General features: G+C 28.4%; 1 protein-coding gene across 1 annotated transcript; it reads left to right on the top strand.

Annotated features, from left to right (window-relative positions):
* The first annotated feature begins 15,874 nt into the window (after nucleotides 1-15,874).
* LOC101491773 (protein DNA-DAMAGE INDUCIBLE 1) lies at nucleotides 15,875-22,165 on the top strand. The gene is made up of 16 exons (XM_004500107.4): nucleotides 15,875-16,047; nucleotides 16,148-16,180; nucleotides 16,563-16,705; nucleotides 17,534-17,648; nucleotides 17,869-17,985; nucleotides 18,142-18,207; nucleotides 18,452-18,514; nucleotides 18,599-18,643; nucleotides 18,755-18,816; nucleotides 19,498-19,591; nucleotides 19,857-19,949; nucleotides 20,040-20,109; nucleotides 20,236-20,312; nucleotides 20,399-20,444; nucleotides 20,822-20,847; nucleotides 21,852-22,165. The coding sequence occupies exons 1-16, from the start codon at nucleotides 15,982-15,984 to the stop codon at nucleotides 21,978-21,980; spliced, it is 1,245 nt and encodes a 414-aa protein (XP_004500164.1). The 5' UTR covers nucleotides 15,875-15,981; the 3' UTR covers nucleotides 21,981-22,165.
* The last annotated feature ends 2,843 nt before the right edge of the window (nucleotides 22,166-25,008 follow it).

Raw genomic sequence — 25,008 nt, 5'->3', positions numbered from 1 at the left:
GGTTGAATTGTGATCCTTTTAGAAGTTTGATTCATGTGCTCAATTTAAATTAACTCAAGAACGATATTGGTTTGATAAACAATAAAAGGAGAATGTTCTTCATTAGTAATATAACAATAAAAACTTCACGATGTGATCAATGTTAAGTGAGTGATAACTAAATGGAGATAAGAGAAAGAAAGATCGCATATAAAAAGTATATTGGTTCACCCAACTCGGGCTAGTCCGGTCTTCACAACCGTGAGATTTTCAATATGTGCTTCAGAACCAACAATGTTCTCCTTTACACCTTGATCAATTACAATCTTCACCTTTCAACCTAGAAAGGATTTTTACAATCACCTTTCTTCCTTGAAAGGATTTTTACAAACACACTCAATCTAACATAAAAGATAGACTTGAGTAACAAATGATGTGTATGATAAAAGTGTTTAGGATCTTGAAACTTCTCAATATTTGTTTGAGATAAAAGAAAGATAATTTCAGTAATTAATGATCCAAAGATATAGTGAAGAGAGCTAGAGTTTGCTTGAAGAGTTCTTGACTTGTTATTACTTAAACAAGTGTTGGTAGATTTGTAAAATGAACTATTGCCTTCATCTTCCAATTGATCTTTAATTTATAGATGATAAAAAGCTTTGAATATTCATTTTAAAATGAATATAGTCATTGGGCATACTTCCCAAGTGTTAGATATATTTTAAAGCAATTAGACATGTGTTAACTTGTTGTCCATAACGTTCTCGACAATCGAAGAACGTTATTGCTTTTGGGTTTGATGGAAAACATGAATGACTTATTTAGTAGTTGTCTAGTGTTAGTCATTTGTCTCATAAACATGATGTGTTTTCTATAAAAAGGTGCACCAGCAGTGTCCTTGTTGTCATGGTTGTCCTTGCTCATATCTCATCAATTTGGAGATCAATCTTGAGGTTGTTTTTCCTCATTTGGACATTCAACTTAAGTTATGGACTTCACTATTGATTTGAGCAATCTTGATACTCTTTAAAAGCGAATAACCAGAATGTTAGTTTGTAAAACAAGAATATTCTTCGTTTATATTTTGTATGAGTGTAGAATTTTGATACTTCTGATAGTTGTTGCATGCCAAGCTTTTCTGTTTTGTACGTGTGTTAGTGATGCGGTGACTTTATCATTTTTGTCTAGTTTGTACTTGCTTACTTTAGCCATCAACTTTGGGGATTAGTCTTGCTTTTTATTCTTGATGCATTATTTTGATTTTTTGTTGATCTTATGGAAAAAATATGTACAAAATGATATTGAGTATATAATTATGTTCCTTTGTAATGAATATTGATGATTTGCAATGTAGATTGATGCATTTTCGTAGCCCAGATCAATCTTGAATTATAGAAGACTTTGTTCTTTGTAAATCAGAATGTTCTTGAATTAATGTTGTCAAAATCAAAACATTCTTCGTTTTTCAGACTGTTGTCCAGAATGATCTTCATTTTTCAGACTGCTGTCCAGAATGATCTTCGTTTTTCAAACTACTGTCCAAATTGATCTTCATTTTTCAGAATGCTGTCAAGAATGTTCTTCATTTTTTTGTTTAATAACCAAAACATTATTCGTTTCTCAGATTTGATCTTGCTTATTTCAAATGATCTTGCTTTTGTGTTATAGCACAGTGAGATCATTTATTGATTGTTGTATGAATGTATTTGATCACCCACTTCATGAAGATGTTATCATGAAGATGTAATCATCATTCTCTTGAATGATTGATATATGATACATTTCTTTTAAGATTATTTAATTATTGAGTGGATACTTATGCACTTTGATAAAGTGAATGGCTTCTTGTTTGTTCACTTATGCAATTCATGTTCCTTAAACAAAACTCAAGTGCAATCATTAGTAGACCACCATTCATAAAACTTAATCATTTATTTCACAAGGTTTGTTTTCATTAAAACATACATCAAAAAGCTTTTTACCTCAACAACTCTTTTAATAAACCATATTTTTTAACAAGAAAGTTTGAATCATATAAAAGATTATCAAATTATTTTTCCATCTATTCACATAAAGGACAGAGTTCAGAGATGGTTACCTCATTATTTTCTAAGTTTTCCATTAAGCACATGTTGGCTTGTGACATTACTTTTTCTTCTTTAATATTTCCATTAACACTTGTTAGGTGCTCAACATTAGAGACATAGATCTAACTCCAATTGAAGTAGCAATGTCAATCACAAGAAATGAGGGGTTGAATTGTGACCCTTTTAAATTTTTTATTCATGTACTTAATTTAAATTAACTCAAGATCATTTTTTATTGAAACATAATGTTCTGGATATGTTATAATGAAATGTGATTTATGTGTGAAAATAATTAAAGATAAAGAATAGAAAGATTTCACACAAAAAGTATATTTGTTCACTCATCTCGGGCTAGTACAGTCCTCACAACCATGAGATTTTCACTATGTGCTTCAAAACCAGAATGTTCTCCTTCACACATTTTCTCTTGATCCCACATTGATCAATTAATATCTTCGCCTTTCAACCTAAAAAGAATTTTTACAATCACATTTCATCCTTGAAATAATTTTTACAAACACATTCATTCTAACATAAAAGATAGACTTGAGTTACAAATGATGTATACGATAAAAGTGTTTGGGATCTTGAAACTTCTCAACACTTGTTTGAGATAAATAAAGATAAATTCAGTAAATGATGATTCACAAATATAGTGAATAGAGTTGGAGTTTACTTGAAGATTTTTTGACTTGTTACTACTTGAACAAGTGTTGATAGATTTGTAAATTGAATTCTTGCCTTCATCTTCCAATTGATCTTCAATTTATAGATGATAAAAGGCTTTAAATATTCAGTTTAAATTGAATATAGTCGTTGAACACACTTCCCAAGTGTCATATACATTTTAAAACAATTAAGCATTTGTTTATATTGTTGTTTAGAACGTTATTAACAAACAAAAAATGTTATTGCTTTTGGGTTTGATGGAAAATGTGAATCTCGAGTGAGTAAATGAGCTATGAAATATTAGTTGGTATTGCTCCAAATCAGAATTATGCAGAGTTTTTTGCAGAATAATGTAAGTACAATGTACTTGCGCCATTGCTCACAACTCATCAATTTGGAGACTTTTTTTCCTCCTTTGGGCATTCAGCTCAAGTTCTGGGCTTCACCATTGATTTGAGAAGTCTTTATACTCTTTAAATTATGGTTTGGAATATGGAAAATGATTAACTTTAATTATGTCTTTAAAATAGAATAACCATATTGTTCTCTTGTAAAACCAAAACCTTCTTGGTTTTGTGTTGTATAGAAAATGTGGATGAGGTATTTTGTAGCTGTCTAGTGTCAGTCATTTGTCTCAAAAGTATGATGTACTTTCTATAAAAAGGTGCAATAACAATGTTCTTGTAGTCCTAGATGTCCTTGCTCACAACTCATCAATCTAGAGATTGATCTTGATATTGTTTGATTCTTTTGGCATTTAGCTATACTTTTTTGTCTTGAGTATTGTTTTGGGTAGTCTAGACATGTGTTTATCTTAAGGTGTGGACTATAGAAAATGATTCATTTTACTTCTGCTCATAAATGAAATAACCAAAATGATATTCATTTTTCCAGACTTCTGCTTTTAATAAACCAGAATGATAATGGATTTTCTAATATGGTCATTTGATAACTAGAATGATCATTTGATAAACCAGAATAATCTTGTCATCAATTTCCAATTTAGTTAAGACATGGTTTGTTTTGATTTATAACATGGTGTGATCATTGATTGTTGTATGAATGTAATTGATCACCTTTTCATTCCAAGATGTAATAATCATTCTCTTGAATAATTGATACATGATATATTCTTTTTGAGATTCTTTCATTATTGAGTAGATATTGTTGATACAAAATCTCAATTTAATGTTTTGATGAAAACAAACAAAAAGTTAATTAAAAATGTTAATTATGATTCTAAGTGTTTTGGTATTTAACATGTGTGTTTAAGTGTATTAATCAAAGATATGATCCAAGTAAAGCAAGAATACATCATCATGAAAAGCAAAATTTGAACAAACAAGAAAGGAGAAAATTCTTAGTAAAATCTGGAAAACGGAGAATGTTCTCCAGTTTCATAATAATCATCACAGCTCAAAAACCAATCAATCTCCACTAGTTAAAAGAAGTTTTAGTCTCTGGATTTTACATCTATATCATCAGCACTTGGCAAGGAACAAACTGAGATGATTAGATTCAAAGAAACTACTCAAATCACAAAGAGAGAATATCACGAATTAGCAAGACCAACAGATTTTTTACAACATTTTGATCAATTTGGACAGTAGTGGAATGATCGTCACAACTCCAAAATCAATCAATCTCCATTAGTTCAAAGAAGATTATGCCTCTAAATTTCATGCTAATGTTATCAATACTTGGCAATGAACAATTTTAGTCAAAGAAGGCATTCGAATCACAAAGAGAGAAGTTCACGAATTAGCAAGACCAGACAGATCTGAACATTCTTGACAACATTTTGATCAAATTGGACAGCACTACAACATCAGCCTCCAGACTGATACACATTCTTCATCTTGTTATATTTGATCTTCTGCAGCAAACATCTTTCTCCAGAATGACCAGACCAGTCTCCAGATTGATTATCAATCTCCGTTTCTGCAGAATTTCAGCATTGATCTCCTTACTTCTGCAGAAGTTTATAATCATTCACCAAACTATTTTGGATAGAATCAAGGCTCCCGATTGAAGCTGTAACATCAATGATTAAGTGATAAGCTTCAAAGATCCTTAAAACTGAAAGAATCACGAGCTAAGCAAGGTTGTAACAGACACAGTCAAACAGATTCAAAATCATTCAAAGGCTGGATTATTTTTAATCTCAAAATATTGGTTTGGTCAAATCTGACAGAGCACTACCAACAACTCTTTTGACCAATATTAAATGCTCTAAAAAGCCTGTAAAAGGAAGGCCAAACTCAAGGAAAAATCAGAGCTTCAAGTACTAAGAAAATTCATTACTCATTTCAATCACACTTGAATTTCTCTCACACACATACATTAAATCAATTCTGATTTTTCCCATTCGATTCCTAGAATCATTCTCGTGTATTTTTCTGTCAAAGAATCAGAACTCAAACAAGTATTGAGCCTTCTCAGATTCTACCAAAGCAATCTCATCATTATTGTAAAACTCAAACTATAAGAGTTTAATATAGTTTGAGTAGATTGTAAGAAATCCTATCAAGGTTGATAGGCGATTTGATTGAACTCCTTTATGGGTAGAAAAGTTTTAACTTTGTAGCAGATCAAGGTTGATCTGAACTAGGTGTTGTAAAACCAAGAAGGTTCTTTGTTTTAAACACTTAGTGGAAAATCTCACGGTTGTGAGGACTGGACGTAACCCGGGTTGGGTGAACCAGGATATATCGTTGTGTGGAATTTTTAAAAGGGACATTTACAATTCAAACCCCCCTTCCTTGTAAATCGACATTTTTACTTCAGATACTTATGTACTTTGATGATGTAAATGACTTTTTGTTTGTTCACTTATGCAATTCATGTTCCTTAATTAAAATTCAAGTGCAATCATTAGTCGATCACCATTCATAAAACGCAATCATTTATTTCATAAGGTTTGATGTCATTAAAACATACATAAAAAATATTTTTACCTCAACATAGTGTAGGATTTTATTGGCTAACGTTCATTTGAAGGTTAATATAGCAGATAAGTGGTCGAAGAATAATATGCAGGGATGATTGTATTAAGTAAGGGAGGCTTATTTTGTGCTTCGTAGGGAGTTTGTCGTTGGTGTCATCGCACCTCCATTTCAAGACCTAGTATGGAATCCTTTTGTCCAATCAAAAGTATCATTATTTTGTGTGGAGGTTGTTTCAAAATAGGTTGCGTACAAAGGATAATTTGTTCTGTCAAGTAATCATTTCTTTAGAAGATCAACAATGTGTAGCAGGGTGCGAGGAAGTTGAAACAACTCGTCATTTGTTCTTTGTGTGTCCTATGTTTAGATATTTGAGGTATGATGTTTTGAATTAGTTTGAACTATCGGGTGTGTTTCATATGGATGCAATCAATCACGCTGACAAATTTGATGGTCTTTTTCATGCGATCATATAATGCGTCAAATAATCAATTTAGTTTGATTTGTAGTGACGTGGACAATTTCAAAATCAATAAATGAGGCGATTTTCCGTTCACGTGTTTTGAATGTTAAACCTTATTATTGAGCAGGTTAAACCTTTAACATGGAGGTAAATCAAATTACATATAAAAGGATTTTGTTAGGGGTATAACCATTGGTGCTTTGGAGTACATTGGCATCGCTTCTAGTTAATTATTTTGCTTATTGTTGAGTAGTTTAGTTTTGTGATTCTGATTTGTTTTGGTCATATGATATAAACATTGTAAAATTTCATTTGTACTTATTCTAAGCACTTCTTGTACTTAGAATACTTCTTTAAGATATTCATTTTTGACTTGTTCAAAAGAATATTTTTTTAAAAGTCTATTTAGCTAAAAAGGTCAATAATATACAAAACTATAATCTAAAAAATATAAAAAAGAATTATTGTTATTAATTATACTTCATATTCTGTATTATATTGTTAATTTGGTAATATTTTTAATAATTTAAACATATTAATCTATATCTATTTTTGATATATTTATATAAAATTATTATGAAATAAAGTTTAAATAGAAGACTTTTTAATAATAAATTCTCCAAAATAATTTTCTTTGATTTTAGTTTTTTCATGAGAAAATATTATAAAAAATTAAACCAAATTAGATTGCACATTTTTCGTTGGTTCTAATTTTTTTTATCTTAAAAAAAAACAAACCAAACTATGTTGTTACACTCTTAGTCAAATTTTGTTGAATATGAAAAATTATAATAGATTAAAAAAAAAACTTTCATAAAACAAATTTTAAATTTGTATAAATGTCAATAATATTGAACCAAAGAAAAAAACTTTTTATTCAATAGTATGATTAGATCTGTATGAATAAAAACTTTTCGATACAGATCGATAGTATAGATTTTTTATTCAATAGTATGATTAGATCTGTGAAAACTTTTTATTCAATTGTATAAATGTCAATAAAATTTTAAATTTTCCATTCCCCACAACTGTAACCATATTATCAACTAACGAACTATTATGACCCCTTCCACCTCACTCCAAAATAGAAAAAAAATATTTCTCCACCACATCGAATTTTTTATCCACTATTAGAGGTGGGAATAGAACAAACTAAATTAGATTTTTAAAAATATTAGTCTAATTTACGATTAATTTTTTATGTCTAAGTCTGATCAACGATTCTTTATTTTCGGTTTAGTTTGATCTTTTTTAAAGTTTGACATGACCTAAAAATCTATTTAAAAATCTATTTTATATTAAAATATTTAAATAATATATTTTATATTTTTTAATTAGATTAAACTATACCTTAATAAGCTTAAAGAAAAATAAACATAAAAAAAAACCAATAAAATTATACCTTCTTTTTACTCAATAATACTAATTCTCTAACAAATAAAAATATTAATATAATCAAATCTTTATAGGTGATTTATAATAGGTATTTTTATAAGTATGAATACATCATATTTAAATTAATCTAGAATTTTTATTAAACGAATCAAGTTAGATCCAATAACTTATTTAGTTTTATCCAATAAATTTTATTTCCTTATTCACCCCTACACTAAAATTGTTTTAATAAAGATGTATACGAGAACTTCGACATTTTATTATTCCATCCTAGCAACTAAGCAACATGGACTCTTTAAACCATACTTTTTAAGAGTTGTCAAAATAGGTTAGTTTTAATGGGTTAGTCCTCCCAGCCCGTTAAACACACATGGCTTGAGCTTAATAATTTTAGTTTGGTTTTTTCACGACTTGTTAACCCGGTCCAAATAAACTTATTACCCATCAGATTAACCTGTATGAGTATGAGGTAACCCGCTACCCGCATAACCAATTTAAAAAAAAGAAAAAAGAAAAATTGACCCATTAAAAAAAGGTCCAAAAGATATTCAACCTATATATATATATTATTTTTAGTTGGTTATATATTTTTAACAATCGATTTTTTTTATTTTTCTAAGTGGACAATCATCTAACACTTTGGAAAATGTTAACATTTCTCTAGGAGTCTAAAGACACTTATTTTAGAGTCACTTTAGAACTATTTAACAATTTATTTGAATTTAGTTTGAGTTTGGATTATATTAGACAAATCTAAATTCATTTGGGTTACCCGCCCAACCCGCAAGCTGTCTAAGGCCGAGCTCATATAGTATTTTATCGGTTCATATTAAAATAGGGTTTTTTTTTGTCCAATCCGAAACAACCCGCAACCCTTTAGGGCCGACCCTATATGGGTCGAGTAGCCGGTTTTGACAATTCTATACTTTTCCATATTTTAATACTATCTTTTCTTTTTTGTTTTTCATTTATCTTTCTCTCTTATTTATTTTCCAATTTTTAATATATATTTTTATCTACTATTTGTATAAAATAAAAACATTTAAATATATCACTTTTTGATTTTAGTCTATAACTTTTTATTTATTTAGTCTTCGTAAAATCAGAGACAATCAATTTTAGACCCTAAAAAGGAGCTTATAAAATTAGATGATACGTAGGCTTATAAATACACGACAACACATAATTTTTTATGATATATTAAAAATTAAAACATTTTATATTATTAATTAGTACAATTATTTTTTGATCATTTAATAATTAGTGTTATTTTATAAAGAAAATATAAATAAAAATTAAAAAAAGGATTTAGGAGTTTCTGAAAAACTCTTCATTATTTTGATTTTTTTAATGTTCATCTTGACGTTAGGGACTAAAGTTGTAAGACCTTAAATTTTCTAAACTCTAATTTATGCAATTTTATTGTTTTTTTTTTGTTGAACTGCTTAAACTATTAGCCCAATTTTTATTTTATGAAATTAAGTACCAAAGTATAATTTTATTAGAGTATAATTTAACTAAGTTACGAAAAATTTATTACCGAACAACATTTTAAAATGTCACTTGTTGCTGATAAATTCATCTGTCAATTGAGTTGCGACGAGAGTATATATTTTTATTAAATTAGATTGAGAAATTGAGAGGTCTTTTGGAGAAATAACCGAGAGGAGAAAGTTAGAGCATGATCTTGTGAAGCTAGTGGTGTTCTTAAATTAGTGAGTTCCACTTTCCTTCTCATTTTCTTATGCTAGGTTGAATCACCATGGGAGATGGGTAAACTTCCAAATTTATTCTTCAGAAATCAATCTCCACAATTTTTGTTAGATTAAAAAAAAAAGGAGGGGTCATGTGTTCTTCTATTCTATTTGGTGCTTGTGTTGTTGTTGTTGTTGTGATTGATGTTTTAAAAAAAAAATATATTAATCCTTGTTGTTAATGTTGTTAGTAATGGTTAAAAAAGAAATTGATTTTTGATGTGTTTGAGTTATGTAATGAGTTATTTGTCAAATAAATGAGTTTGAACTGAAGTTGAAATTTTACAAGAAAATTTAGAGTTGTGAAAAAGTTCAAATTTTAACTAAGTAATGAGTTTGAGCAAATAGTTACATTGTGAAATTAATATGTTTAGAGTTAAAAATGTTACTCTTTTAATTACTTTTGGACTGAGCTTAATGAAAAAGTTTAAAGTACTTTATTAACTCAAATTTGTTTATGCTCTAATGGTTGAGTGATATAACTTGAAAGGTAAAAAAAAAAATTGAATTGTCGAGTATGTGTGGTTTGGAAAATATTCATTTTTATTTAGTTTTATATAAATAATGTGTCGCTTGGTTTTAAAAGTTTTGTGTGGGAAAGATATTTAATTTTGGAATTATGATATAGTTGGATGAATTTTGGCGGCAAATAAATTTTTATGAATCTTTCTCTTTATGTAGTCAGCTTATTGAGTCTCAAAAAGGAATGAAGACCGTTGACACTGAGTTAGCGGTGGGGAGAACTCTGAAATATTAATTTTGTTGTGGTGATTAAAGAAAAATGATTTTTCTTAGTTTATGTCTTTCCAAAAATAGTTGTTATGATTGATGATAAAAAAATGTATACATGTGGTTATCAAAACTTTGAACTTGTATTTTAAGAAAAATTAGTGAATTGTGATTTCAAGTTTTTATATGTATACTTTCAATTTTTATAAAAATTTGCATGATTTTAATTAAAGTTTCAAGTTTATTAAGTAAAGGTTAAAGTTTTGAATTAGAATTTCATTTTTTAAGATTCCAAGTTTTATGAATTAAAATATAAACTTTGTTGAATATATATATATATATATATATATATTGAAAAAAAATGAAACTATTTCAAAGAGTTAGAACTTTGAAACTAGAAAAATATGTGTTGATATTTTTTTATGTGGTTATGTTGTTATGAGGTAAATACTTTGATTGAACATTTAGTCTTTAAAAATGTAGTAGATCAAACTTATAGTTATTTGAAAAAAAAAACAAAAAAAAGAGTTATGACAAATTTGAGAAAATTTATAGTTGTGTGAAAATTTTTGAGAAAAATAATTTAAAACGTTTCCAATAAATATTAGTGAATTCTTTGAAAAATTGAAGAATGTTGATTTCTAAAAATATATTTTTATATGTTCAAAGTGTGTATTGTGAATAATAATACTATTAGTTTTTACTCGTTATAAACTCTTTTAGTGAAATATACTCTAAGGGGGTTAGGAGTAAGAAAAGATTTGTAAGGTAGTTAAAGTTTCAAAGATTAATTTGACTAAGACAAACACTATTTGATTGAATGTGTCGACACGAGCAAGATTTTTTGTTGTGTTTAATTGTGGTAATGATAACTGTTGAAAAAGCTATAATTAAGGTAAAGGCTTCTTCCAAATTTTTAGTTTGCACATAGAAACTTTATATGTGTGGTTGATGTGTGAATATGTGATGATTAATATTGATGCGATTATGCATTCTTGAATGATAGTACGTGTTGCTACATGTTATGAATTTTATTGATGAGAATATGTTTTGAGTATGTTATGTGAAAAGTATGAAAAATTATTAGTGTGTAATGAGTATTAAAATGGGATTCTTTTAATAGTTGTATTTACATAATAATTGTTGACAAAAAGTCACAGTATGCATTTCATAGTTTGTGGTGATCGTGATGAGCCACATGATGGTTCCATGAGTTGATTGGTCCACTTATCCTTACGAGGATTTATTTGTCGTGTAGCTCTGTGATAGATTGCACTCTAGTAAATTGTGTTCGGTAATTAGTATTATTCTGTGAGAGGCGGTACATTTATGATTTACGTCCCTCAAGGAGGGTTTGGAAATTCTGAAATAATGTGCATTGGCATATAAGCATTGCATTAGGGTGTTTGACGTACGAGTCATGTTTGTTATAATATGATATTTGTATATACATACTTTGTTATTGTTTGTTATCATGCCGTAATTGCTAAGTGTTATTGTTTGTCTTTATGACATAATTGTTAAATGTTATTTGTTAAGTTTGGTTGGTGACCCTTTACATTATTATGAAAATTGGGCTTTGCCCTCAGATGATACCCGAGTTCGTTCTACCGATTATTACCTTGACGATGGAAACATCATTAGACTTTCTTGACTGGCATTCGCCGACTACTTGAGCGTTCGAGCTCATCTCAAGCAAGGCTACATATACGGGTCGAGTTAGAGCTCCCACTTTCGGTAGTGAGCTGTTTTGAGATTCATGCGCCGCTTATGTTACTTATGTTGTGGGTGGAGCTGACTTCTGAGGAGCCTGATCCATCTATGACTGACGATGAGAAGGAAATTACTTAAAGGAGAGATATTGCGTCAAAATGAACTTGTGCAGTGTGTGGAGGTCACCCTTGTTACTGTAGTTGTTAGTGGATGATCATATTAGTTTTTTTGTTGTATGGGGTCTTAATATCTTTCTTTTGGTGGTTGTAATTATTTTGTTTTGAGATGATTGTGTCTATAACATATATTGACAATTGACTTTTGTTTGGTGGATTCATGTTCCATTTTTTGACGTGATCATGGGGAGATAACATTCTTGGAGCAGTACTTCTGTGCAAGTGTCTACTGAGAATACCCGATGAGTATGAGTGTTATCTGATATGTCTCATAGCCTCGATGTATTTTCTATTTGTATACTTTGGATTATTGTCCCAAAAACTATTTTAGCTTGTTTGTATATATGATGTAATTATTTACGACTTTTGTCGTTTTGTGTTATAATGTATTATTTTATTAAGTTGTTTTTTTTTAATGCAGTCGCAAAGTTAAAAATCGAAGTGTTACAAAAATCGATCGTCTTTGATTTTATAGGAACTAAATCCAAACAAAAAAATTTAAAAAGACTAAAATCAAAATCTGACATATTTGCATAAACAAATACATATTTAAACCAAATAAAAACTATGACAAACAAAATTATAGATAACATTTCTTCAAATGTTTACATGTCTAATTTTTAATTTAAAATTGGCTATTCATATTATACTCAAATTATTATTTTAAACATTATTTCTCATAATTGCATTGATTTTTCCTCTCTTCTAAAATCCTAATATTATTTTTCTTATTTGTTTATATAAGATATGTTTGTTACTTTAATAACATATATTTTATTATTGTCTTTGTTTTTTCACTTCTCTTATTTTCCTCTATTTTCATTGCCAATTTTTATCATTTTTATTTTTTTTTGTATTTGTACTAAAATAAAAATTATCATATAAAATTTATATCGAATTATCATAGAAAATTTATATCTATCGGTTCTTCAAATATTTAAATGTCTACTTTGCAAGTTAAAACTGGCAATTTGTATTGTACTCAAATTATTAATCGCAATACTATTTCTCACAATTGTAGTCATTTTTTTCTTCTCTTCCATCATTTTAATAATATTTTTTTAGATAGAATACATTTTCTCGTTACTTAAATAAGATATATTTTATTGCTATATTTCTTTTTTTTTTTCACTTCTTTTCATTTGCACTTTTATTTCATATCCAATTTTTATTATCTATTTGGCATAATTGCTCCAATTGTCTCTTAACTTAATTTTAGTAAATACTTCAGTTCTGAATCTCTTTTTTTCTTCTCGATTTGGTTCTTTATTTAATTTTAAGTAACATTTTGATCATTTATATCTTAAAATGTCAGCAATATTATCATTTCTTTACATAAACTTAAAAAATTCATCAAAATCTTCCAACAAAATCTATAAAATTCAATACTAATTTTAAAAATAAACTCATATTTCCATCTCCAACAACATCAAATAAAGAATAAAAATATGAGTTTATTTGAAAATTTGAGTATTGAATTTGATGAAATTTGATTTTATATTGAAGATGATAATTAATTTTATGAATTTTATTTGAAAATTTAGATGAATTTTTATAAAAAAAAAGATAGTTGATATTTTAAAATATCAAATATCAAATTGTTACTTAAAATTAAATAAATGACCAAATAAAAAAAAATAAATAAATGATTGAATGTTAGTTAAGGAATGAAGTCTTACCTTAAAAGAAGATAAATGACCGAATAATTCCAATACATCCCATTTTTTACAACAATAATTTAAATATACGTAATTGGAAATTTATATATAAAAAAATATTTTTTTTTACTTTATCATATCATAAAATAGGGATGTGATCCTCTGAAATTTATTTTCTCCTTTAAGAAGTCGTATACCAAAGATGCAATCATGTGTTATATTATTTATATTTTTTTTAATAAATGTTAAATTAACAAATAAACTATAATAAAAATCATTAAAAAGATTAAATTATATTAATAAAATTAAATAAAATATATTAAATAAAAAAAATACATCAAAGTTATGCGGTTGAGTAGATGTGCCAAATAAAAATAAATACTATAATATTTTAACAATTCCCTTTTATTTTTGCAGTTTTGCAGCCTATTCCAAATAAATTAACTACTTTATTCTATTTTGTTAACCATTTTTTATTTTATTTTCCTTTCTCACATCCTATTGCAAATAAATTAACAACTTCATCTTATTTTTAAAATATGAATTAGCATATATGTTTGTTTAAAAATAAATCAGACACTGAGAATAAAACGCACACATATAGTTAGTGGATTATTATCGGGTAGTCGATATAATTTATGTATTTTATTCTTAACGTCTAATTTATTTTTAATATAATAAACATATCTTCTTTTTATTTTATGTAAAAAAAATAAAATTTGAGTATATTTTATACTCAAACAACGTGAACATGCTAAATTTTTTGAACGTAAATAACCATATATATGTTAATTTATATTTTAATAAATGAACTTGACCGTAAAATACGAGACAATCAATTTGTAAAACATGATGAAATTGCTAATTTTATTTATTAAATAAAATTGAAAGATACGAGAAAGTTGATTGCATAATAAAATGAAATTGCTAATTTATTTGTAATAGTATACAAAATAGGAGGAATTTGTTAAAATATTATAACTTATTTTTATAAATTTTTTTTCATCTATGTGCACTTTGAAACTCATATAAGAATGTTTTTTTTTTACATTCATAAAGTGGTTGCAAGGCGAGAATGTGAACAAAATCAAAAGTCACATTGTTTTTTATTTATTTATATATTTATTTATAACAAATGAAAAATATATTGTATATTTTTTTTCAAAAGAGGATATAGATAAAAAAAAGTCCAAATTTTTTACATGTCTAATTTACAAGTTAAAATTGGCAATTTGCATTGCACTCAAATTATTAATCTCAAGACAACTTCTCACAATCGCATCATTTCTCTCTTTCTCTCACAATTTTAATATTGTTTTTCTTAGTTGTTTTGATGGAATACATTTTCTTATTATTTTAGAAACAAATATTTTTTGCATGACCTACATGGAGTCAAATAATTTAATTAATTAAATAATTTTATTTCATCATATTGTGTCTATTGAATATCTTTATAGTTTAATATGTTCATGAAAGTATCCCAAAGAATATTGCTGTGACATAAAAAAGTGCTGATTGACATGTTTATATAGGATTATTGTGAATAGCTGAATTTTAGTGTCGATAAAAGATGAAGAAGATAATAAATGTTGATGTGTTTTTTATTTTCCTAGGTTTGAAGAATCTTAATAACTAAATGTGTTTTCTTTATTAAAAAATATTACTAATAATCCTACACAACTTGTTAATTGAAGTTTTGTAATGACACATACATGTTTTTAAAAGATGATTTTGTAAATATATTAAAATATAAAAGACCTAAAGAAGAAAACAAATTAGATAAATCATAAATTTATGAATATTTTAAAAGATAAATAATCCAAATAATAAAAAAGAAGATAAAAGACATAAGTATTAAAGTAAATAAGATAAAAGATCCATCATCTAATTTTACATATAATTTATTATATAAATCATAAATAAAATAAAAAAGTTTCATGAGTCAATTTGATAAAAGTTGATGTTTCATACTTAAAAATACAAAATTTAGTTTTTTTTTAATTTATTTTAAACTAGTCAAAATTTATTTTGACAAGAGATTAATTAAAAATAAAAAACTTTTGTTAAGACTAACCAAATAAAACTTGAATTTAAAAATCGAAATAATAGTCCAATCTATATTTCAAATTACCTTTCAATCGTATATTATTACATATAAATTTAGGTATCGATAAATATAAACCTAGATTAACTTATAAAAAAAAGATAAACCTAGATTTATTTTAAATAATTAAAAAGATACATTTTTTATTTATAAATATTATATTTTTCTTTGGTATTAAATCGAAGTTGAAGTGAACATCTTCAACAAGTAACAACATTTAAATAGCTTGTTTCCTAGCAGTGAGTCTTTCAATAGTCTTTACTTTACCCACTTCAAACTACAATCGAAATCCCCAAAAACATCTCCAACATGAAGATCACTGTCATGACTTCCGATGAACAAATTCTCACCTTGGATGTGGATCCTAACGAATCTGTATTCATCAAACTTCTTTTATTTTCTCTTTACTTTTTATCTTCAAATTTTTATTTTTTTCTCATCACTGATTTTAATTTGCCCCTTTTATTTGATATAGGTGGAAAACGTTAAGGCATTACTTGAGGTTGAGGTGAGTTAGTTCCCCAATATTCATCTTGTTTCCCCCCGTAAATTAACAATTTTTTTTTTAAAATTTTTTTTATTAAAAAGTTTATTTTTTGTCAGTTTTCAATTCTTATGTTGGTGCCAATTATGGGTCATATGGTTTTTTTTTTTCTATTAAAACCTAGAGATGAAATCCTATATGAGATTATGTTTTTCATCATGTTGGTGGTTGGTTGATTTATGTGTTTATTAAATTTTAGATGACAAATGTTGGATCTGATATGGTTTTAATTTGTCTGTCTTTTTTTTTCTTTTTAACTTTTTTTTGGGGGTGTTTGTTGCTAATTTGGTTGGTTTTCTTATTGTGTTTGTTTGATTGCTAAACTTGTGCTTTTGAATTTGAATAGACAAGTGTGCCTCTTCAGCAACAACAGATTCTGTTCAATGGGAATGAGGTGAGAAATTCTCAGAAGTTGAGTGCCCTTGGTGTTAAGGATGATGATTTGCTAATGATGACGGTCTCTGGCGCTGGTGCTGCTCCTGCTTCTAGGTATACCTTTTCATTCATGTTAGTTAAATTGCATCCTTGTGAGATAATGCATTGTTTACCGGTATTCTCAAATCAGTATATTCCCCATCGTCTTTATGATTTCTCCAAAAATATGAGATGGTAGCAATGTCTGCAAGCTGTTTGGTTGTTCTTAGATGTTAATTGTGAACTAACCTAGTTAGACATGATATACTTTAATCGTTAAGAATACCAAGATTATCTTGTTAATTGATGTAACCAATTGCTATTGTTCCACGATATGCTATTAAGTACAAAATATTGTCAAATAGAAACTATAGCGGCACTATAACGAATTGCTATTATACGCGATTGACAACACTAGAATTAGGGATATAAGGATGACTTGGTAGTTGAGGTGGAGGAGTTAAAGAGTGGAGTGATAAGGAGGTTCAGAGTTCTATTTCACCCACAAAATAACACTAGCATACAAACATTTTCCATTTAAAAAAAAAAGTGCATGAATTTGGAAATCAAGTAATACTTTTCCAATTAAGGAGGGGGAAGTATGCAAGGTGCTTAGTTGGTATCCCTTGAAAATGGGCTTATTATTATTTTTTTCTTCAAAATTTTAACATGTTTCTATAATTTGTTCTGTTTTCTCTTTTCCCACCATCCACGTAATGTGAATAAATGTGAAAATAATTAACAAATAAATAGAGAAGTCATTGATTGCTGTCTGACTGGTGGGCTATTGACATGACGCTCCTCTTTCTTTATATATTGTATATAAATTTTTGGAAACATGTTATTTTATATTGAAAACTTCAATAACTTGATAACTTTTTTGATGAATTTAAATTATTTCAGTGGATTATCATCTACCAATGATTTGAGCTTCAATACTGATGGATCTGCTGTAAACCCTGGTGCTTTTCAGCAGCACTTTAGACGCGATTCTAATTTGATGGGTCAGCTCTTTCAGGTAAATTGATGTTTCTTTTATTACATATGCGGTTCTTATCCTTAATAAAATTGTTGAAATATATTCCTTTCCTATTGATTAGCTATTTAAATGTAAATGTAAATGTAATTCAATTTCAAATATTTGATAGTTTTAATCATTTTCAATGCTTGCTCGTTATTTGGTTCTTTCGTTTTTGGTATTGGCTATATTCTGACCTAATTTATAATGAAACATACAGAATGACCCGGAGTTGGCACAAGCTATTCTGGGGAATGATCTCAATAAAATCCAAGAAATTTTACGTTTGCGTCATCGCCAAAGAGATGAATTACGGCGTCAGAAAGAAGAAGAGATGGTAAGTTGACTATATGAATATGATGACTATTGCTTCTCTTCATTTGTCAAGAGGTTCAATTGTATCAATACAAACTGCTTCATTCTTATTCCTTGTGTTTTTCATTATTCTGTTGTTATATTTTCCTTGTAAATTTATTTGAATTCTTTTTTACAGGCTCTTCTTTTTGCCGATCCTTTTGATGTTGAAGCACAAAAGAAGATTGAAGCTGCCATCCGCCAGGTCACTTTTTTCTCTCGTTTTGTTAAGACATTCAAACAATTTATTAGCCTCCACATAATAGCTTCAGTATTTTGCCTATTTGGTAAACATTTGGCATAATATAAGTTTCACGAGTAATTAGTTGTGATTTATTAGCCTCCGCATAATAGCTTAAGTATTTGTTAATGTTTTCAACCACCCTTTCCCAGTTCACTGTATTGTGGTTGTTTTATTATGAAATAACAGCATTTCAACTATTTTACAGAAAGGAATTGACGAAAATTGGGAAGCTGCACTTGAACATAATCCGGAAGCTTTTGCTAGAGTGGTATGTATGATTCTTTAACTTTTGTATTTAATACTAATAGATTTGTTGTTTTCACATAATAAAATCCAAGCTGTAATATTTCAGGTCATGTTGTATGTTGACATGGAGGTTAACGGCGTACCACTGAAGGTAAGAGGCCGATCACAAGAGCATTCATCTTCAAGTTCAGGGTTTCATAAGTAGATAGGTTAAAAATATTATAATTTCTTTTAGGCATTAATTGGATTTTCACTGTTTCAGGCATTTGTTGATAGTGGAGCCCAGTCGACCATTATATCAAAAAGCTGCGCTGAGCGTTTAGGGTATGCACTTCAGTTTGACTGGAATTTGCTTCCAAGACATCTATAAGACTAGGATATAATTAAGTTTAATATGTAGCATATATGCACGCTATTGAATTGAGGAAGTAAAATTTGTCGTAATTGCTTGTGTATTATGTTCTTTTTGTGAATTAAGTATAAAACAGATAGTTTAGAGAAGGATTAAAAGGAAAAAAATTGCAGTCATTCAAGGACTATTATATATGCCCATCCATTTTTGTAATTGCTGTATAAAAGAGCTTGAAGTATGATTTTAGAGTTTGTTAAGCCTGTGAGCTATGCAATTAAATTGACTAGGGGTAGTTGCAAGGTAAGTTCATGAATGACTTTGACAATCAGTACTGCTTAAATCTAGCAGATAGACATTAAAGGATCAATCTATTCTGTTATAATAAACTGCATCTTTTATGAAGTTTTATCTCTAAACCGTTGTTAGTTTTTGTATCTCTTAAGGATCTCTCTCTGGTTATGCTGTGTGCTTTATATTTTTTATTTTGATATGCAAAAGTGTTCGTAGCAGGATCAAACCCTGGACTTCCTAAGTAATACTTCTTAGGTGTCCAAACCAAACCATTAGGCTAATCCTTGGGGGATAATGCTGTGCTTTGTGAGTTGCCAGATTTCAGAATATTGAATTATTTTGATGGTTGTATTATGTTGTAGATTGTTGAGACTCTTAGATCAGCGTTATAGAGGAGTGGCTCATGGAGTTGGCCAATCGGAAATATTGGGTCGGATACATGTAGCTCCAATCAAGGTAATGTTTTAACAGATCTTATGGAGAGAGAATTTGGTGTTGCTGAAGTTGTGTGTTTCTTGTTGCTTTTTGGTATTGGTAGATAATTTTAAAAACTATAATCTATTTTGGAGTTCAATCATATTTGGTGTTGTATTTATTTATTTTTTCTTATTTAGCGAGCAAAATTAACAGAAGTCTAAACCTTTTGTTTGATATAACTTACTGATTCAAATTGTATTAATAATATATGCTTTCCTTATGTGTATGGATTTATTTCCTGCAGATTGGGAATATATTTTACCCTTGTTCATTCTTAGTTCTGGATTCTCCCAATATGGAGTTTCTCTTTGGTCTGGATATGCTCAGAAAGCATCAGGTACCATCCTCAGTTTCAACCTTGGATATCATCACTTTCTGAAATTACACCATGCTGTTATATTCTTATCGACGTGGTTCATGTCTGCAGTGTATAATTGATTTAAAAGAAAATGTTTTGCGAGTCGGTGGTGGAGAAGTTTCTGTGCCATTTTTGCAAGGTTGGTTATCCTATATGTGGATTTGTAACGATGACTATTTTTTTCATTATTTTGCATTCGATTTTCAACTCGATTTTTTTGTAGATTTATACATATATAATTAACCTTCTTTTCTGTTACGTTCAGAGAAAGACATACCATCTCAGTTTTTAGATGAGCAGAAGTATTCTAAGGAAGCTTCAAGCTCAGGAAACCCTCTCCCAGTAAGTATACTTTTAACTATATGCTTTTCTTAAAGCGACAGTGTTGATGAAAAGAATGATAATGCTGTGTTGTGGCATTCTTTCAGGTTACATCAGGTGGCAATAATCCATCACAAGGTGGCACATCTTCTGGTTAGTACTAAAGAATTTTTGAATTTGTACTGTGGGTGAAATCATTTTTATTTATTTTGGGATTGAAATATGCTGAAAATATTCATTTTGTATTAGTCCTATTTTGGGGTTCACTGGCTAGACTTCCATTAAAATTTCACCATAGAATTTTGTTAGGCTTCCAATTAATCTTAATAATAATTACTCTTTCTAGGATAGTGCTGGTTAGTCTTATTATTACACAATGTAAATGAGGGAGAAATTTGCTTTGTAGTTTTTATATAATCAAATTTGTTTTGTTTTGTTGCCTATGTGAAATTTCACTTATTTTGAACTCTGGTCAGATAAGAGCAGATGTTAACAACATGCTTGATTGTTATTGTTCACTTATTTTTCAGGTGGAGCTTCTGGTGACAGGTCTAAGGTATGCTGTTAAATATCAACAATTGTTTCATCTTTGTAGTTTATTATCCTTTTCAGATTTTGTACTTACTTGGCTATACTTATTGCTTTCATTCCATTTAGAGCTATTGTTTTTTTTAATGAGCACCTGCTTGATCCTCCAAAGATTAGTGTGTTATCACATTAATTTTTTGAAGATTTTAGTCGCTAAATTAGATTCAAAATTCTATAATGTCATCATATTTGTTACCGTGGAGGACTTAAGTGGTGAGGTAAAGCAACAAATTTGATGGCTATTTTATTTTTTTGAAGGACTAGTTTAGAGGTAAAAAAATCTTCCAAAAACTAATGTGATGGATGACATGTTGATCTTTGAATGATTAAATACATGATTTACTCACAGTGAGGTGTATATATTTTAATGTCGATCAAATTGATCTATAGTGCAAAATATAGTAAGCAGCACATCAAGATCCAATCTTAACAGTTTGTGGCAATCCTCTCTGATGTCACATGTTTATTTGCTTACCTAAAAAAGAAAAAACAGTACTTCAAGATCCAATCTTTTGAGATTTAAAATGGAAAGCTAGTTTTAAGACTGAATAATTGTTATTTTACTGTTAAACTTTAACCTCACTTGCTTGTGCTATAAACCAAAGATTTATTTGGCAGAGCTTATTTGAACTTATTTTATAACATTAGTGTTTAGAAGAGTTTCTGAAAATAATTTATGATACATCGTCACTAAGTTGTTTTTCAGCTTATTTTTATAAGTTTATTCTGCCAGGTCATTGTCATAAGTTGTTCTCAACTTCTACAAAGTTGACCCTATTTCCTTGTTGGTTATACTAATAACTTAAAACGCTTAAAATTAAGCTGTGTACCCAAACGCTCTCCAAATTCATGATAACTCCACGATTGAAACATGTTTGATGTGCGAACGTGATTTATTTTTATAATTAACAAATTATTTCACTTTGAATTAATGTTCCTTGATGTAATCCTTATGGTTAATTTGCTTTGCAGGACTCTGCATTTGAAGCCAAAGTTGCAAAGCTTGTTGAGCTAGGATTTGGAAGAGAAGCAGTTATACAAGCTCTTAAATTATTCAATGGCAATGAGGAACAAGCAGCTGGGTTTCTTTTTGGGGGCTGAAAAGTGCATTTCGTATTTGAAAAAAGGATTAATCAATTTATTACTTCACTTGATTTTTGTTTTTTGCTAATTTCATTTCAAATTGTAAAAACAAGTTATAGGCCTGATGATTACATATACAGTCCATTGTTCATACTGTAAGGAATGTTTCTATTTGATTGATAAACTAACTTATTGTTTCTCAATGCACTCCGTGCTCATTTTAGCGACCTAATATTCGAATAAGGTACCGATAATGAAAGTTTTTTCTCCACTAATAATAATAACAACTGCCACCATTACTCATCAGCTACCTATAACAACCGCCACTATCATCTTCCACCACTACCATCAGTTGACCACCCACCTTCGACCACTGCCGCCATCGACCGACCATTGTCGCCACTACTGACCATTATCTCCAATCATCTTCATCATCATCACTCACCTATCTCTGGTCGCTGCCAGCACCACCAACCACCACCACCATCAATCACTACAGTTACTGTCGATCATGCACCAATCATCACCTCCAACTATCAAGTATCTCATTTGATAGCTGCAACCATATTTGTCTGTGACCGTAGTGATGGACCGAACATGACCACTTTTGACTACCACTACCATCAATGACCACCCACCTCCGGTCACCATCTCCCATCTCCACCCATCATTATAGCCACTATCAGTCATGTTCTGATCACCACCTCCAACAATCAACTATCTCTTTTGACCGCTGCAACCATATTTGACGATAGATTACTACTGCGATAATCATCTTTCACTACAAATTACTAAAATTATTATAATTAAATAAATCACAATTTTACAATATTTAAATTATTTTAAAATAATTAAAATTTAATATTTTAATATTTCATTTTTAATTATTTTTATTTGTCAATATTTTTTTTATATGTGATGAATTTATAATGAGACATGATAAATAGAGATCAATTCAAATAAAATAAAAATTGAAACTTAACTAAAAATAAAAAATTAAACTTGAAAATTAAAATGGGAAATTTATTTTAATTTTTAAAAAATGAAAAACAAAAAACAAAAAATCACCCAGATCAGATCTAAGTGTTTTTCACTACATGAAAAATTTAAATTCCTTTTTTTATTAGAAAAAAATGAAGTTCCAAATCTTAGTTTGAAGTCATAATTTATCTATCTTGGAGACAAAAGTCTATTTCAAAAACATCTAAGCACTAAAATGATGATCAAATTAACTTGATGTTTAAAATCTTAATGCTCACAAAAGCGAATATTTGAACTTAAAGTAATCTCTTATTATAATCAGATATCATTTTTTCAAAACCTGATTATTTCTTTTAAATTAAAAGCTGCTTTTTTTTCCTTCATAAAATTGGAAGGCTTTTATTTTAATCTTTCATTTCTGGTTCGCATTTCGAGATGACAATTATATTGAGATTCAATAGGTATCTGTAAAAAAAAAAAACCATAATGGATAGAGTAAAAATCTGCATAATAGATATAGACACGTGAACGGATAAGTATCTCTAAAATTAGGCGGGTATAGGTGCAGGTACTGGTACTATACTACCCACCCCGCTCCACACCCGCACTTATATAAATATATTATTTATAATATTATATTAATATTTAGTTTAATTAATTGATTTCTTTTATGTTTTAACATATTTAGTATCGTTGAACAACTACAATATTTATAATCAAAAGATAAACGTTTGCAAACTTTTTAAGAATTTGATTTTGATAAAAAGGTAAATAATTATGACTTTATAACTAAGAGTTATGTCTTATTAATCGTGCCTTTATAATTATACTTGCAACTTTCTCTCAATTTTTCTAAAGATCTCAAATAATTATGCTGTATGACTTGCAATTTCATAAAATATTATTATTGATATTTGAATGTGTATTATAACGTATTCATTTAAAATGTTTTAGTTAAAAAATATTTTAGTTTATAATATTTTATAATTAAATTTAAAATATTTAAATAATTTTTAAATTTAATTACAACAATATGATTTATTTATCCAATAAAGTTCGGACACGAGTATAAGTATCTGCGATACTTTATTTTCCCTTTCAAATGCATCATTCATCAACCACGTTTCCTATCGAGACAAGCCAATAAATATTGGTGAATTTTGGTTGTAGGGCATCGGTGAGTAGAGATGACAACTAGACCCAGATCCAGTGGTACCCGCAAAAAAACCTACAGTGGGTAGGGATAAAATCCGCATAATGGATATGGACATGGGGACGGGTAATTACCTGCAAAAATAAGCGGATATGGGTGTTGGACATGGGGACAGGTAATTACCTGCAAAAATAAGCGGATATGGGTGTGAACACGGATACTATAGTACTCACTCCGCCCCACACCCGTACTTATATAAATATATTACTTATTTATTTATTTATTTATTATATTAGTATATAGTGTAATTAATTGTTTTCTTTTATATTTTAACATCTATAAATAATTGTGATTTTATAACTAATAGTTATGCCTTATTAATCGTGACTTTATAGTTATACTTGCAACTTTGTATCAATTATCTCAAATAATATTGTCGTATGACTTGCAATTTTATAAAATATTATTATGAATATTTAAATATGTATTGTAACTAATATTCATTTGAAATGTTGACTTAAAAAATATTTTAATTTATAATATTTTATAATTGGATTTAAAATATTTAAATAACTTTTAAATTTAATCACAAATATATTATTTATTTATTGATTTTTTTAGTTAAAACATGAGTAATGGGTTCAAATACTTAGGTACCAAGAAGATAAATGTACGTGTAATAAAATTGATACCCAAGAGGATAACGTCACTATAATAAAAATTGCTATTATAAATAAAAAATTAATTACACTTAATTATATTTCTTAATATCCATAAAAATATATATTTTTATTTATAACAGTGACAGCGGGAAGAATTATTTAAGGAGGAAGAATTATTTGAGTCACTATGTGTGGGAGCCTCAAATCCTTAGCACCTAGTTATAAAATAGTTACTTGGTCTAGAATACAA

Source organism: Cicer arietinum, chromosome 5, assembly GCF_000331145.2.
Source record: "Cicer arietinum cultivar CDC Frontier isolate Library 1 chromosome 5, Cicar.CDCFrontier_v2.0, whole genome shotgun sequence".
Classification (NCBI taxonomy): domain Eukaryota; kingdom Viridiplantae; phylum Streptophyta; class Magnoliopsida; order Fabales; family Fabaceae; genus Cicer; species Cicer arietinum.
The sequence above is the reverse complement of the archived record's forward strand: the minus strand, read 5'-3'. Positions and strand labels throughout refer to the sequence as shown.

Bases quoted from the DNA above. Each gene is read 5' to 3' on its own strand.
- LOC101491773 (XM_004500107.4), top strand. From the start codon at position 15,982: ATGAAGATCACTGTCATGACTTCCGATGAACAAATTCTCACCTTGGAT. The intron at 17,649-17,868 runs GTAAATTGATGT...TGAAACATACAG, and splicing joins TGATGGGTCAGCTCTTTCAG to AATGACCCGGAGTTGGCACA. The intron at 19,950-20,039 runs GTACCATCCTCA...TCATGTCTGCAG, and splicing joins ATATGCTCAGAAAGCATCAG to TGTATAATTGATTTAAAAGA.